At 52.4% G+C, this 17,220-nt stretch overlaps 1 protein-coding gene across 1 annotated transcript in view; it reads right to left on the minus strand.

The window, feature by feature from the left end:
- LRRC75A (leucine rich repeat containing 75A) overlaps positions 1-17,220 on the minus strand; it is a gene marked incomplete at its 5' end in the record, with an annotated part of 42,393 nt that overhangs the window by 16,257 nt on the left and 8,916 nt on the right. The window contains one exon of the mRNA XM_010141446.1: positions 5,981-6,093. Within this exon, the coding sequence (XP_010139748.1) occupies positions 5,981-6,093 (113 nt within the window). The remainder of the gene's footprint in view (positions 1-5,980; positions 6,094-17,220) is intronic.

The following is a 17,220-nucleotide window of genomic DNA, read 5'->3' on the forward strand; positions in this document are numbered from 1 at the left end:
TTTTGCTTCTCAAGGGCTTTGTAGAGAAATGCAAGCAGGCACTGCAGGCAGGCAGGACAAATCAGCATTCCTCCAGGACAGAAACATTTTATGCCCTGATGAAATTAGGTGTGGGTTGTTAAACCATCATTCCTACCAACCAAATAAGGCTGCTTAACCTCATCATTAAATCAAACCACCCTTCTCCTCAGTTTTAACAGGTCTCCTGTCTCCCAAGCGCAATGGAGAAGATCCAACCCACAGGTAACTATGGGTCAAAAACCGCCGCAGCCTGGTGGAGCCTCCCAGAATCCAAATGCTGTCCCAAACAGCTTTGCACTTTCAGCCTCCACACCCCGTGGGCCTGAGCGCTGGGGACACAGCAGGAGCTGGAGGAGGAAGAAGGTCAGGCAGGATTTCTGCTCTTGGCAGGGGTGTTTTACTCCACCCGGATGGAGCTGGTGTATGATGGACACAGCACGCAGTGGCCACAGGGGCTGGAGCTATCAGCCCTTCAGACTAGCTCCAGCAGGGTTTACCCTGACCTCGGGCTACCAAACAACCTCCCTGATTTGTGGCTTTGTCAGCAGCTGCTGTAAAACACATCCCACAGGGCTGAATTCACACGTAGCTCCTACCCAGGCGCTGCCGGTGCTGGAGGGATGCAGAAAGCAGAGGACAGAGCTGCTGCATTTTCAGCCCTGCTGGGAAAATCCAAGAAAACAAACACGAGATTCTGTCTCACTTTATCATGCATAACCCTGTAATTTGCACATATTACATGGAGAAGTACCTATTACGCGGGGGCTTTTAAACCCTCAGCGCAGTTCCCATTGAGGCAGGTCCACAGGCAGTAATTTCCCTGCAGAAATGTACAGCAACAGAGGAAAAATTACCTGTTGGCTGCTTTCACCCTATTCATATCAACCCTCAGAGCGAGACAGAAAATGACAGCTGCTGTCGGGCTCTTTCATGATTAAATACATCCTCCATCTCAAAGAATTATAACCCATTCGAGACAACAATCCCAACCTGTCCCGAGAGAAAAATGAGGGCTGTTGCAAAACTGTTTGGGCCAGAGAAAAATCAACCCTGCCCAACAGGTGAGCCACGAGACAAGATGCGTGAGGCTGCCAGACCCCCTTGGCTGAGGAATTAGGGGCTCACTGCTTGCAAGGAGGTATCCCCAGGGGTCCGTGGGTCAGTCCGTTAGGGGTGTTAAGAGAACAGCATCACAAAATCAGGCTTAAACTCGAAGAGAGTGGAGCAAACAGGTAGCTAATATTCACATTCTAAATCCACATGCAGGCTCCTGAGGGGAGACCCGACTTTTCCAGATACAAAGACCTCAGTGGTTCCTGGTGCGCTCGTGCCACCTTCTTCAAACACCACAGCTCCACCTTCTCTTCCTGGTCCTTGTCCCTTGCTACCACCGTTATCTGAAGAACCCAATGGCTGTTGTGGTAAAACACAATAAATCAGACTAAACAAGACTGTTCCCCAAGACACTCAGCTGGAGAAGGGTCTGTCCCTGCTCTGCGGTCCAGAACCAAAAGCAGGGTACTACAGAAGTTGGGTTTGTGTCATCATGACAGGATTCAGCCTGTAGGGTTCAGGTGATTTGTGTTCACAAGCTGACTATGAACAACCCCCTGAAGCCATGCCCTGCACGCCCAGAGCCCACAGGCAGCGTGTGGGCAGAGCTGGCTTCCACACCAGCGTGTACATCTTGAAGGCGGCAAGTCTTGATTTTAGGGAAAAAAATTACAAATTAATTCTATTCCTGGTGTCAGCAGAGCCAGCAAAGAATGCTGCCCTTGTTTAGGACCTTCTTCAGACCAACTATGAGCATGATTCATCCCTGGTGTACGTAAATACTTGGGAAATAAGTAAGATTCTCCATCAGGCGTAGGAATGAGCTCCTGCAGGGTGATGGGAACGCTGGCCAGCCATCCCGCAGCGCTCCCCGCAAAGGCAAACAGCAAAGGGCCCCTTTTCCTGCAAATCCTCATCGGGCGCATTCCCCCTCCAGCAGCGCAGCAGATCACACACCAGAGCTGACATTCCCTTCGACCTTGCGCTCTGCTCAGCACTCCCCGCTGCTGCCCACATCTGCATCGCATCCAAACCTGGCCTCCAGGCTGGCCACCAGCAAAGAGGACAAGTGGCAAAGACAGGAGAGTTCGCTGGAGCTAAGCAAAGCCACCCAAAAAACTGTGTGAGATGAGAAAACACACCCCCAACAGATTCTTGCTCTTCACAGATCCCAGCACTGAGGGGAGGATTCGCATGAACGAGAGCCGGGAGCTCTGAAACAGAAAATGGCTTTAGAAAATGAAGGAAATGCCACGTTGGCTCACCCCCGTGCGGACACCCCACCACCACCCCGTAAGCTCTGTACCAGGCTCAGGGCAGGCATGGGCTTCTTTTGGGGGTTCCTCCACTTATTGCAGAGCACCAACAGAATTAAAACATGCACTCGTTTAGGCCCAGACTGAGCCCATTTAATTCCAGTGCTCAAACTGAGCTGCTTCACCCTAAATTCTTCCACTCTTCACAAGCCCAGTGGCCTCAACAGGAACTGTGTGCAAAAAAGGGTTTTACCCGATGTAAAATGAGGCTACAACGTGAATAATCAATATTCCTTGGGGCGCTGCCCTCTGCTCAGCCCGGCGGGGCAGGCACCACCGCCCGTCCCCTCCCTGGTGCATCCCTGCCTCATGGCTATGACTCCAGGCACAGGCAGCAAACAAGGGTAAGGCTGCCCACGACTCTCCAGGGGTGGGAAAGAGGCAGCAAACCCACCTCCTCCCTCCCCAAGAAGCGCACAGACCCGTGCTCCAAAGCAATTCCGGATGTGCGGAGCTTTGAGTACCAGTTTTACTTTTGTGATGCTGAAGGCAAGTGCTTGGCAGCAGGTGGAGCAGGGAGATTCCACCATCTAATTCAACGCTTGCTGGTTAAATGCTAGACTGTAATCGTGTCCCTAGGCAGAGCCAGAGACGCACAAATTACTTCAGCAGTCTGTTTTCATCCTCCTGCTATTGGCTGCCTTACCAGGCTAACCATTGATCTTCACCTGGGATGTGGAAAATAAATGTAGGGGATTCAGGAGGAGGCACGGAGAGGGAGACAGCGAGTGACAGACAGACACTTTTCTGACAGCAGAAAAGAAATCAGGTCATTTGGCACAGGTTTGGCTGCTCCAGTGCCAGGCAGCACGGCAGCGCGGCGCAGCCCGTGCTGAGAGCTTCTCCCTCGATGTGGCTCTTTCCGTGCACACACCGAGGGCAATGCCTGGGCTGAGATGGAAGCAGCAAGCGCCAGCCGCCCCCGCTGCCCCGCGGCAGGCTGCCTGGCCAGAGATGACCATACAAAAAAATCTGCTCCAGTTCTCTCTACCGTGTGTCCCCATCCTCCTCTTCCCGCGGCTGCTCTGCTTCTGATTATCACCTGTACCGAACACGGCAGTTGCGGAATACAGAAAAGCCATTTTCCCCTGTCGTTATCTCACCACAGCTCTGGTGAGGCTCATTACAGCTATTTGGCTTTGCTCAGCGCTCGGCTGAGCAGTGCCCCTGTGTGAGGCTTTTGCCCACTGTGCCAAGACCTTGGCAGAGGTACCAAGGGATCCCAGAATGGGCTGGTCCAGGCGGGATCGAGCCACCCCATTGCTTGGGCTACGTCCCGCACTGCCCGATGGAAATGCCCTCAGGCATTTAGTGAAGAAGGGATGCTATCCCACTGCACATCTGACTGCGGGCATCCAAGCAGGGGGCAATACAATGACATCCAGAGGCCACCACCCCTTCACTAGCCCTGTGCAAGAAAAGAGAAACATCCCACGAGCGTCTGAGACCCCCTTGATCTCAAAACTGGGGAAACCTTTTCATCGAAGAGAGGGACCAGCACTCACTAACACATCCATCTGCTACAAATTCACTCCCCGTCACTCCTGATTGAGGGAAAATTAAACCCCAGTTCCTTCCCAAACCCTTCCAACACGCCTGACCCAGCTGCAGGGACAGGGGACTGCGGAGCATCGGGAGATGGGTGCAGCCACGAGCCTGGAGAAACGATGACTCTTAATGAAGCTACAGCACCAATTACAATGAATGTGTTTCTGCTCGTTACGACTCAGTGCGCTAACGAGTATGTCTCTGGCAGATGGGACCCAGGAGCACGATGCATCCCAAAGATGCAGATTTCTAATTAACTAAGTATTTTCAAGTAATTCTGCAGCTCTGGACTGGGAGTGCTCCACGACAGGCTCCACCACCCCCATCGTTGTGCTGCAGTCCCTTATTATCAGCAGAGATCAGGGACAAAGCCAAAATCTCTTAATGAAGCTACAGCACAAATTACAATGCATGTGTTTCTGCTCGTTACGACTCAGTGCGCTAACGAGTATGTCTCTGGCAGATGGGACCCAGGAGCACGATGCATCCCAAAGATGCAGATTTCTAATTAACTAAGTATTTTCAAGTAATTCTGCAGCTCTGGACTGGGAGTGCTCCACGACAGGCTCCACCACCCCCATCGTTGTGCTGCAGTCCCTTATTATCAGCAGAGATCAGGGACAAAGCCAAAATACCCATTACAAGGTCGGAAACCACCGTGCAGAGGATGAGAGACCAGGTTTCCACATCCAAAGCATGGGGTTACACACTTCCCGTGGACAGATCCTCCAACACAGGACAGGGGATGTCTCCAGAGTGTCCCTTTCTGACCCCATAGTTAGAAGACTTCTTCTCCAACAACAAAGAAAGAAAATGAGAAGAAGGAGCAGAGAAAGAAAGAGTGAAGTAAAAGAAATGGCTTAAGAAAGCATCGTTCACCTGGTGCAGCCTGTGGATATGACAAGGTCAGAACTGCAGGGAAAGGGAAAACCACCCCCACTTCTACAGCAGCCCAGGGAAATCCCATCCTACAAACCCCTGCTGGGGCAGGGCCGGCAGCCAGCACTGTGTGTTTGCAGCCCCGGGGTTGCTGCTGTGTGGTCAGGGCTCGTTTATGGGTGAAACCTCACCCTGGCTATAAAACCCGTGATAAACCTCAGCTATTGCCCGGCTCTTCCAAGGAAAGGCAAACACTGACAAGCCTTCCAAGGAGAGGCTTCTCAGATAAAGCCTCGCAGATCTCTGGCACGTGGATGCGCTCACACAACAACTCCAAGTCGATAATTAAGGACAGAGATTGGTAATTAAAGACAGAGCGGCACAAAGCCCAGCTTTAAATTTCTTCATTGACAAGAATTTCTTGTCTTTAGGGCTGTAGAGAGCTCCCCACTGCCTCATCAGCCTAACTTCAATAACGCCTTGATGGGAAGACGAGGGGTGTGCAATTTCTATTCTAATTAAGAAAAAACCCCACGAGGGTAAACGAGCTCCTGGGTTGTTACCTGGTTCCGTGTGCTGAGTCAGCCCACGGGCTACAGAAGCACAGAATCATTTTGGAAGAGAACTTGAAGATCATCGAGTCCAACCATTCACCCTGCACCAGGTCACCACCAAACCTTGTCCCTAAGCGCATCCTAATGTCTTTGAAAAACCTCCAGGGACGGGGACTCGCAGCCTTGCAGCACACAGCCCCAACACGCTCCCTCTGCTTCTGACGCTTTATGGGAAAGAACAAATTTTAGTCATCAAACCACCTTAAAAACGCTCAACACAGAGAAGCACAGAGTCCACCGCCTGTGACAGGGAGTTTCTCCATGTTTGGGTCTCTAAGGACCTCAAGGTCAAGCATGCTGAGCTAGGTCTCCAAGAGAGCTGTTCCTAACCCTGTCTGGCCACGCAGTCCTTGATTCCCTTGCGTCCGTTTTCCTCTTGTGTCTGTTTTCCTCCCCTCTTCTGCTCTTTCCAGACTCCTTTTCTTCACTGGCTTAGTCTCCGCTATGGTTACCAATAGCATCTGCTACAACAGGAGTCAAAACTCTCTTGGAACCACGAGCCAGCACTGGACCCTCCGGGGTGACAGTGGCTTTTGGAAGCCTACTCACCAGGACTGCGGCTTCCTCTTCATGATGCCTTGGCGTCTCCACTGCGAGTGGGGGCTGAGGTGGTAGGTGAGCTGCCGGCAAAGCTTCTCCATGGCCCCGAGGGAGTCCCCCTCCTGTGAAGACAAGGGAAAGACACCAGGTAAGGTACGTGCAGCGGTGCCATCACGCCTGCAGGATGCTCCCACCCCAGAGCGGCTCCCTGCTAGGAGCAGCCATAAGGGACCACGCTAAAAATTGAATAGGAAAGGGGGGAAAGAAACCTGCCCCTGATTGCTACTATGCTGCAAGGCTGGGGTGTTTCACCAAGGGTCACCCCGTCCTGCACTCATGGACGTTGCTGCTGGAGAGCGAACGCAGGGCTGCGCGAGTCCTGCCTGTGTCAGGATGATGGGGACCCTTTCTAGCTGCCGTGCTGGGGCTCGGGGGATCCGCACGGCGGGGTTGTCCCTTTGCCATTCATGCGGCAGCAGCACTGTTATCATTTGACGCTACGTGACAGCTTTCAGCTCTGAAGTTTTACAGAGATTGATTAAATAAACCAAATAACCCTTCCATTACTGTCAAAACTGCTTTACAGAGCAGCAAAGAGGCTTTGTGAGCTGATGGAGGTGTCGGGAACAGCGGTCATCAGAAACTCTCAAAACATCTATTTGCCAGGAAAAAAGAAAAACTTCAGAGAGAACCAGGATTTTGGTGGATCTTCACAATTCTGGTCAAAATTTCCACCCAAAAGCATAAGGGCTTGGAGAACTTTTAACTCTGAAAGTCTCGATGAATTCGGTTCTAGAAATTTTGGTTCCTAAAAATAAAGTACAAATACCAGTATCTGGACTGTTCGATCACGTTTCATTCCAAGATCTTCATACGCCAAGACATGATCTGACATCCAGCAATGCAAACCACCCCGCTGGCCCTGCCTGGCTTGCTCTCTGAAAGGTCACAAGCAGAGACCAACCTGACCTAGAGAATAATAATGATAAAAAAACCTCAAATGTGACAATCTGTGGCATCTGCCTGGTTTTACAAAACTGCTGCACCATGAAACATCTTAGAGAAGACGCAGAAACTGAATAGGAAGCCCTAAAATAGAAAATCAGCCGGGGCTCAGCTCACCGCTGCTCTTCGTTCACGCTGATTGCTCAGCACATGCTGGGATGAGCTGGGCAGGGATGCTGAGGAACAGACACCTCTGCCTAGACACCCAAATGCCGCTACCTTCATGTCATCCATTTGAGCCTGAGCACGTTTGGTGCAGCCTAATTTACGGAACGTGCCTCGCCTCCAAGTCAGCAGAGCAGCACTGGCCTGATAAAGACATTATACCTATTGAATTAACCAAGGAGCAATGGGGCTTCTGACAAATCACCTCTGGGTGTGCAGGGAAACAATTACAGAAGGTTTTCTCAGGGTAAAAAAACCCAACAAACCAACACAAAACCGGGACAGAAAGGGCTTATCTGCAGGTGGCTGAGGCAGAACTCCCAGTGCAGGACTTGTGGTCTTTAGCTTCTCTGCTCCATTCACTCCATGAGATACAAAGCCTGACAGAAATTGGGGTAGTTTATTCCCAGATGTATCCCGGAGTGGATCGCCTGCGTGGAGCAATGACCGTTAATCAAAAGCTGATTTAATTCAGGGGTGAGCTGGGCAACAGCTCCATCTGCGCTCAGCGGCAGCACCGGTGCTCCCCCCCTCCGTCAGGAACGCAGTGAGGTGATTTTGGCAGCTCGGGTAGAAACTCCAGATCCACAGATACCGGCAGGGCACAGGGTAGGGAAAACACCGTGTCGGCATGAGCTGGAAGGAGCGCGAGCCAGGAGCGATTCACCACTGAGCTCTACGAGCATTTGACAGCCATACCTCCTGATTCCCAGGAAATGTGGGTTTAAGAGCGTATTTACACCCGTACTTCTCAACACCTCATTTATCACCACGCTTAACTTGAAATTAGGGTTTTAATCCTACAAATTTCAAAGGGACATCAGCCTCTCCTTAAACCTCGGGCATGCTGAAATCTCCCCTCCCGCTGGAGACCCTGCAGCAAGAACCGTCTCCTGCTCCAGCCTTGGGGATGGATGAACCCTAGCAGGATCAGCCTGTCAAATTAAAACAGAAAAAAGAATGAAAGGGAAGGTTTTCTTCCATGTTTTCCTCTGGAAGTTCTGAGAACATGCTGCAGCCATTCTTTAATTAAAGCCTCAAAACATTTTGGGAAGGCAACAGCCCTCTGCCAGCAACACCTTCCTCGCTGTGTAGCCAGCACCCCCAACGTGAGAAGGAAACACCGTGGATTTTGACACCTACCCTATTTTTTTCCTTTTGCGTCATATCCCCAGCTAGCTGCCTGGTGCCATCGGCTTTCATTTTGCCTGGTTTTTCTCAGCTGTTCCCCTTGCAAAGCATTGCAACAGTCCCTGAAATCACGGTGTCCACCCCCCGCACCGCGCGGGGGGTTCTGTCTGCAAGCCCTCACTGCATCGGGTTGAGAGCCCTTGCTGAAAAGGAAACAAGGTGCTAAAATCCCGTGGAGTGAGTAGCCCCCGTGTTGCCATTCAGTGCTGCAAATTGTCTCCCATATAATACTGAAAGAGACAATTAAAATTGTCCCAGTATTACCCGGACAACTGAACCGTCAGGGAAGCGGAATGATTCTCGAGAGGAATGTGGCAAAAAGCTGAGAAAATAAACGAGTGTTTGCTGGTACAAATGTGGCAGGACACTGAGCGAGCGAGCTCAGCCCTGCAGGTGCTACCACTGTCTGGGGTATGAAACACGGCTTAGAGAACTCGACTTCTGCGCACAGCAACTCCTGGTCTCAGAACCACGCAGGGGTTTAAGATAAAGGCATGCTCTTTCCCACACTGGTCTGTGGATAAATGCCCCGGTTTAGCACTGGGATAAACCAACAGCCCATTCCAGAGCCTTCAGAACACACACTGTGCTGGGGTTGGGCTTCTGGTTGTGCACATCTCATTCCCATCGCTGCTCTTCACCTGCCCATGGGTGAGACACAAACCTCTCAGCTTCAAGATCTTGCTTGTTTTAGGTACCTTCCCAAACCTCTGCAGTTCCTCCCAAGAGCTCTGTGGGAGGCTCCAGAGCAGCCCCAGGCCTGACCCCAGCACGCGAGAGCTGCCCTGAGCTGCACAAAAGACATGGGAGGAAGAGATTTAGCTGAGGTGGTGCCAAAGGCAGAGCTGGACGCTCGTCTTACCATCTAAACAAAGGCTTTCTCGCTGTTTATGACCCACGTCTGTCAGGAAATAATTGAATCTGACGCACACTCTAATGGGACTGAGCCCAAGAGCTTGTTTGAAAACTGAGTCAGCTCAAAAATCAGCCCCGTTCGCTCGTGTTGGCAAAGTTTTAATCTCGCTGCTTGGTGACTGGGGAGAGCACCGACGTGGGCTGCCAGGAGGGACAGGGGTTAGTGCACTGCCCCGGGGATGCTAAGTACTCTCCCTGGGGGCAGCTGTAGGCTGCCTGACACCGTGCCAGCATAGCACCGGGGCGCTGACCCTCCCTCTGATGCAGGTCACACACCTGCTCTCCATCCAGCACACTCTGCGCCATCATCATCCTCGGGCATGATGCAAGAGAAGCCACAAACCCCTCGGGCGGGCGGGCAGACACTGCTGCCATCCTCCCTTGCTGCTCCCAGGGATTAATCAACAGCAGTGGCCAAGAGGTCTTTCTGCCCCACCTACATCAGTCCACATCACATCACTTGTGTAGGGCCAATATACGGCTAGGGGCAGGTAAGGGCACACGAATGGCAAGGCAGACTTACCTCAACCTGCAGAAATGGAAACCCTCAGCACCAGCTTTGGGCACACACGACGTGCCCTTTCCATAGAAGGGACAATATTCAAGCACAAGACATAGACAAGGAGAGCTGCCATTGTCCCTGAGCAGGAAAACCCAACCACGGCAGTCCTCATTGCTGACACACCACACAGGGATGGATCTCTAGCCAAGGCTCTGCCAGCGAGACCAGGGAAGACCCGACCCCTTCCAGCAGCAGGCACTCACGGTGCACCTCTGTGGGAACATGCTTTTGTTACTCTGGTTTCCAGGCTCTGGGAGGAAAAGTGCTGAGCATCTCAGGGCTGGGGAGATGGGACAGACCACACGGTGAGTTCAGCTTTCCCAGCTGACAACGCTGCCAGGAAAAAGCCTGTTCTGCAGAGCTGGGATATGCCCTTTCTCTTAGCACTACACTCCCAGGCCAGCTGATAAATGTTGGTGAGATGCTGGTGACAAGCCCCCAGCTGAGCTCCCTACAGATCCATCAGCTCCACCTCAGGAAGCATCCGCGAGTCTGCAAAAGCTCTCGGTGCCGTCATCTCACACAGACCCGTACAGCTCCTGCATCCACAGGGCGAGAAACCTGCACCACGCACCCAGCAACGCTGCTCTGAGTAGCACCTACGTGGGGGGAGAAGCCTCACTGCAAGGAGCAAGACAGCGGTACAGCGCCCTCCTTCCTCTCCATTCACCTCGGCTGCTCAGCTGGAAAGCTTTGAGGAGAAGCCTTGCCTTGCAGAGCACAGTTGTGCAGCACCCTGGCTCTCAGCAAGACTCGCGGAGCCCATGAAGAGCAAGTCCAGCTCAGAGCAGCAGGTTTTGGGCAACATCTTGGCTTCTACTTGACCGCATCCTCTCCAAGCTGGCAGAGACCCAGCGCAGTTCACAGCCATCAGAGCCGGCGCTGAGCACGGGATGGAGGAGGGATGAGGGGAAAGCTGAGAGCACAGGCTCTTCCCTGCAAAGGGCCCCTTTCCCCGCTGTTCCTCCTCCGTCTTCGCCTGCCCTCTGGAGAAGGAAAGGGCTGCTCGCCACTGGGAGGAGCCCAGAGAGTCATGAGATTTTAATCCCTTAACAGATTTCAGCTGGGAGAGGGATTCATGGCACATGCCCCAGTTGCGCTGTGCAGCCAGCCCTGCGCCAACGGGATCTTGTTCAGCTGGAAAACAAGGGGGAGCGGCACGAGCCGAGCCCTGTCTGTCTCCACAGAGGGGGTGCCCCAGGCACCTGCTGGGGACCACTGGGCTCCTGACCCTGGCTCCAGCCCCGTCGATGAAGGGATGGAGCAACAGCTTGAAGAGGGGATCAGTTAAACCCCAGGGATAAAGGAGAGCAGGTAAAGGCTGTGAGCCAGGCTCACCCTGCCTGCGTCCTGCTAAACCCAAACAGGTTTCTGCAGGAGGATCTGTTTTATCCTCCCCATTGGCCTCGCCTGCAGCACAGGAGAGAAACTATTCAGCCTCGATCAACACCCCACGACAGATCCTGTCGGTGAGGTATCACCCAGCATCTGTGCCCCACCTTTAACCACAAATGAGCGATCCTTGGCCACGTTCCTCACCGCTCTGCCGTTGGAGGGAGGCGGGTAATGGGAAGCAGAGGGATGACACCATGGGAAAGCAAACATGGGATGAACGGGATCATGGTTTTGCTGGTGATACATAACCACGGCGTCTCTGCCCGTCCTCCTCCCATTGCTGCGTGGTGACAATCCTGGGCGCTGCAAGGAGGTAAGATTGGTACCCACAAACCCAAGCTCAGCGCTGCTCCAAAAGAAGCAGCCAGCGAGCTTGGAGGAGGACACAAAGCATACGAAAGCTTGGGATAAAGATGTTACCGCAAATTAATTTGTTTTCATTCAGAAATTAATCACCTGCTCCTCCTCCAGCAGAATCCCTGGTGGCATGCAGAGCCCTGGAGGGTTGCACTGGGGCCAAACACGGTGTAAAATAGGCCAGCGCTAATGATTGCAGAGCCCTGGTGAAGAAGTCCTGCTGCAGCACAGCAGGGGATTGACCCAAATTGGAGCCATTAGCCATTGTCGCGGGTCGGAGGAAGGAACAGGTTTTGTCTTGTGTTTCACGCAGTCCCACATTTCTGTCACTCGCAATCAATCTCTGGGGAAGTAAAAAAAAAAAGCCGCTGTCCTGCAAACCTTAATACGCCAGAAGTCCCACATGGCCCCTCCAAACCATGGTTTTGACTTGAATAAAAATCATATTTCTTTTTCTCTTTTTTTGTTTCTTCTAAACACCTTTTCAAACTTGCAACATCTCTTTCCGGATGCTGCTGGATTTTCAGCTGCCACACTGATGCACAAAAACCTCTGTTCTTGCACAAACCATCGCAGCCACAGGCCGTGGAAACTGCACTCCTCCTGGGAGCACCGTTCTCTGCATAGGAGATGTTTGGTGTGGAGACTCCTTGGTCAAGATGTTTGCTTTGTGGACAGTGATCCTTAAGACATGATCTATTTCTTACTCAGAAAATACAAAGAACAATAGACTTCCTTCCAAATCCTCCTCTTTGTTTTATCACACAGATATAAAATAGTGAGAGATGCTTTAGGAAGCCCTAGGACAGATCATCCTCAACAGCCTCGACACGTTACCATCAGTCACCGCAAATTAGCAAGAAGCGAAGGAGGGCAAACCCCCAGGAACTCGTGTTGAGGTTGGGGCAGACTTTGGGGGTTGGAAAGGATGAGAAGAAAGCGAAGAGGAAATGTCATCATCTCAGCACTGTGCAATGGCGCCACGAGCAACGCTTTCATGCACCGGGAGATCCCTAATGTGCCAAAACGGATGGGCCACAAGGACCATCAAGTACTTACTGGGAAGGTGGCAAGGCAAGACACAGGGACACATCTCAGGTGATTAGTGAGAGCCCTGTTTGCCATCCACCACCGGCTGAACCTGGCTCAGCCCAGGTCAACGCAGCAGCTCTGCCCACCCAAAGCCTGCGGCCACTCCCGCAGCCCCAGAATGGCTTTCCCCAGGCACTGGCACCAGAATCCTGCTCCCCAGCATCGGGGCCCCGGCGTTCGATAGAAACCGAATTTACGATGCCTTTCCTTTTGATGTAGTCATGCGGAGCTGAAGTCATCTAATGGCTTTCTGGTTTTCTTTCTTTCTTTACGGTTTTTTTTTCCCTCCCCCCCTTGCTTTCAAAGGATGGGGCTGAATTGCAGCCTATTGTTGCATGCAGACATCTGCACTGCAGCCAGCCTGGGCCCCAGCAAGCCAACGCCAAGTGCTCCTTCCGAAGCCCTAACGGAGTTTTGTCCAGCAAACTGTCCTCCTCCTGCAAGACCAGGAGCTGGGGAGGTAGGAAAGGCTTTAAATCCACCGTTCACCTCTCACCAAAGGCCAAAACATGCCAATGGCCAGCCGGCAGCGAGTGCTCGAGTTGGTGTGAGATCATCTGAGCAAGAGGCTCAGAGGTTGCTCCTACCTACAACCCCATCCAGGTACACAGCCATGGAGCCAAGCACCGCCTGTGCCTGCCCCTGCTCAAGTTCAGGCCAAGCACTCGTTGGCAGCAGAGACACTCCAACGGCTTTCGAAAGGGAAGGATGTGGCCCAGAATTAATCCACGGTATGAAACAGCCAAGACCAGACCAGCTGGTCCTGGAAGAGAATGAAGGTCTCTTTAGGAGAAGAGGCATTTGGCTTCTTACAGGAAAAATGAATTTTTTGGCATGAGAAATTCAGTTGTGGGCTTGGTGACCCCTCTGCCAGCACGGCTCCAGCAGTGAGCTCACTGCAGGGTCCTTCCCAGGCTCTGCTCACGTCCCCTCTCCAGCCATCCACGGAGCAGCAGGAGGTTTGAAAAGACAACAAAAACAAACCAGCTCCTGCTTTCTCACTGTGGAAAGGCACTTGGGTCCATGGGGTGCAGGATTCGGGTCACAGACCTGGGAACTGCCAGCGAGGCCCTCGTGTAGCCGTCAAATTACCACATACAGGCGGAGGCTCTCTACCAGGAGAGGACACCTCGGACAAATCTCTCATTTCTGTTCCACGATGTCGTAGTTTTCAATGACCACTCGGCGGGGCTTAGAGACGGTCAAAGCCTAGCATCAAGTAAGGTACTATATATTTTATTTGAAATCACCCAGTGTAGGGGTGTTTCCGTATCAAAGTATCTCAGCTATCAGGAAGCGGTTTGTGGGAAATGCTGCCGAGCGTGTGTTAGAAGACACGCAGAAACAGAAATCCACAGACATGGGAGTCACACAAAACCAATGCAACCCCCCCCAACAGCTCCAGATGCTCTTTGGATCAGGAATGTTGTTCATACTGGAAACCCTAATCCCTTCCTTCTGGTTTGCTTTACCATCAGAAATTCCCTCGTGAAGACGGGCAGCGGTAAGAGCAGATGTCTAAAGGAGCATAAACAAATGGCAAAGAGGAGGAGAGGCAGGACCAGTCTTCTATAAGCAATAAATTACACTTTGATAAGAGCTTATCAGAAAGTAAAACTTCCCACCCACTGTCCAACCCTCTGGTACAGGAAGAGGCGTTTTGGAGATCTTGCAAGACCTGAGGAGAACCACTTCTCATCTCCTCACTGCAGGTTATGGCCAGGACTAGCTGCAAGCCCTGAGCTGAGAGCACATAGCTTAAGCAGTGCTTCTGCTCATCACCACCGTATTGGAGAAGGCTGACACACGGGCAGGAGCAGTGGCTGAAGGTGTCCCTTAGCAGATGGCAGGTGCTCTGTGCCAGGGCAGACACCACTGGCTCTGGCAGCAAGTGCAGCAAAATTAACATTTTGTGGAGTCCTGGCTGACAGCAGCATAAAACTCAATGAGGGATAAAACCAGCAGCTGGTGCAAACCATAAGGTGCCTCAACCTGGGGACTTCTGGGCAGGAGGTCCTCACAGGGATAACCAGGGTGTCAAGCTGAGGGTACCTGCCTGACCCACTGCTCCTCACCGTGCTCATTGCAGCTGGTCTCCATAAGGTCCCATTAACTCCCTGGTCCAAAGGAGCAGCTGGGCTTTGATCGAATTAACCAAATACTGAGCCCCTGAGTGTGGCACTACATTAACTTCACAAATCCTCTGCTTCCAGGCAGAGGGCAAACCCTCTCTCCAACATGGCCCAAACCACAAAGGCACAAGATGAACACATCTTGCCATCACATTCTGGTTGCAGAGATGGGGGTGGATGCTGACCTCCCTAAGACGACCAGCAAGGGTCTGAGCACCAGCTCAGGTGAATTCTTTGGCTCTCAAAGGATTTGCTCCTGTTCAAGTCTTACAAAAAGCAGCCAGACCAGTCTAGCTCTGGACTGGCCCGACACCACAAAGCCACTGGGAAACCCATGGCTGAGGACATCTCTTCTGGGCATGCTGGGTATCCCAACACAGTACTGAGTGGTCACCTAGGGCGATCACGAAGGACCTCAACAATTAAACCCTGCCTTGAACTCATCCAAATTTGGAGCTGGTAAAGCTGCAGCAGTGGCAGAACATTGAAGGAGAAAATTTGTAGGAACAAAAGACTTGGAAACCGATTTTGCAACTGAGACACCTCTACAAGCGGTGCTCAGCATCCGCTTTAACAGAAGGCCAAAACGCGATGCCTCTGACTCGGTGTTGACACACCGAAATGAAAAGCAATGTACGGCAGGGTTTATCATGAGAGCCGGGAGTACAAGACGAATGGGACTGCAGCAAATCAGGAAGTTGTTCAAAAGGATCCTGGAGTAGTATTACACTTGGACTTCAGAGAAGCAATTAAAGGCAGCAATAAAATTCAAAGTGATAGATGGCCCTGGGGGGAACGTGTAAGATAACGGGAAATTGCAAAAAAGAATATAAAAATCTTTAGTGAGAGCCACTGGAGGGTACCCAGCTCAGCTTCCGCAGCAGAGGATAAATGAGCAGCAATCAAAACGGCGCAGGGAAGGGCAGGGGCTCTGCGCGCCGCTTTGCACCCAGTGAGTTGCCTTGCCCCACGCTGTGATGCCTAATGCCACCGACTCCATCCTCAGTCGGGATGTGCACAGCAAAATGGGGACTGTGGAGGAGGCTTTGGGGAATCACTGCTTCAACAGGTGCTCCTGGCATACACAGTAAGACCCTCACACAAAGAAATTGGACCTGCTTCAGGGCTATAAATGAAGTTCCGAAGGGGGAAGGCCATTTAGATGCCAGCGTTCATTCCTGGAAGGGTCTCTGGACCATCCTTTTAATGACAAATGTATGTGTCCTTCTGATAGACGCAGGGAGGTATCCCAAATCAAAGCATGCAGCTAAAAATCCAACAGGGCGATTCCTTACCCTGGAAATACCTCAGCAAACAACCGACTCGTGAGTTAATCATTAGAGCTGGTGTAGAACAGCCAAGACAGAAAAACGCCCAAGGTGCTGCGCTGGGAGAAGGGTGGGAGGTGCCGACCTCTCACGTCTGCTGAAGTCTGTGTATTCAGTGGTGATGGCACTCCTCTTCCTCCCACACTCACACAGACAGGAAGGTTGGATTTCAGAGCCTTGGGGGACGCAGAGGGGTTTAGCCGCTCCCTGCCGTTCACTGCCACTGTCCAGGTCCAGTCTGCAGGCAAAGCTCCCCCGTGTTTCAGCAAACAGCATCACCCTTCTCCTATAACCTGACCTCTCTACTTACTCGGGTGGCCCTGGGCTGCCGCACCCGCTGCGTCTCCAGGAGGACTCCTCTGCTGGCTTTTTGGGCTCTCAGACCCTGCTCAGGGGCGATGCACACGGGATGGAAACACATGCTGCAGGGTGGTGGGTGCACGGAGCTTTGCAAGGTGTCCATGACACCTCCCACCATCCTGCCTTGAGCAAACACAGCTCTTCAGCCGGCCCCTACCCTGGCCACTCTGCAGGAGCTGTTTTTTCTCAGGGACAGCACCTTGGAAACCACAGGTTGCAGCCCAGCACCTGCCCTTGTGGCTAAATGCGGGAACTGCTCTCCCGTCTTTGTATCCCCCTCGCCTCAGGGTTAAACCAGAAGTAGGTTAGTTGGTTATTTGTGTCCCAGATGTAGGACAGCACGTAGGGATTTTCCCAGCCCAGCAAGTCTCCTACGGAGCCTGCGCCTCAGCTGCACCGCAGTGGATCCCACGGGAAGCGAAGCCCAGCCCCGTCTGTTATTGCTGTTGGAGAGCAGAAGTGTCCCTGGGACAGCACTGCAAATATTTATGTCATTCCACGGGGGCTCTCAGACCCTCACCACAGCCTCTGGGAGCCTCCTGACGTGCACAAGAGCCTGGGAAGGGGCAGCAGTGAACCCCTCGCTTCAGTCCCCGTGGCTCCCGCTGCAAGCGGGCACAGAAACATGAATCCCAGGGCAAGGGCACAAAGCTCAGAGCAACGACTGCCTTCAGTTCATTAACCACTGTGGGGCCCTTGTAGGCACAAGAGAACTGACGATTTTCAAAAAAAAAAAAAAAAAAAAAA

Source organism: Buceros rhinoceros, unplaced genomic scaffold (assembly GCF_000710305.1).
Source record: "Buceros rhinoceros silvestris isolate BGI_N320 unplaced genomic scaffold, ASM71030v1 scaffold7038, whole genome shotgun sequence".
NCBI classification, from domain to species: Eukaryota; Metazoa; Chordata; class Aves; order Bucerotiformes; family Bucerotidae; genus Buceros; species Buceros rhinoceros.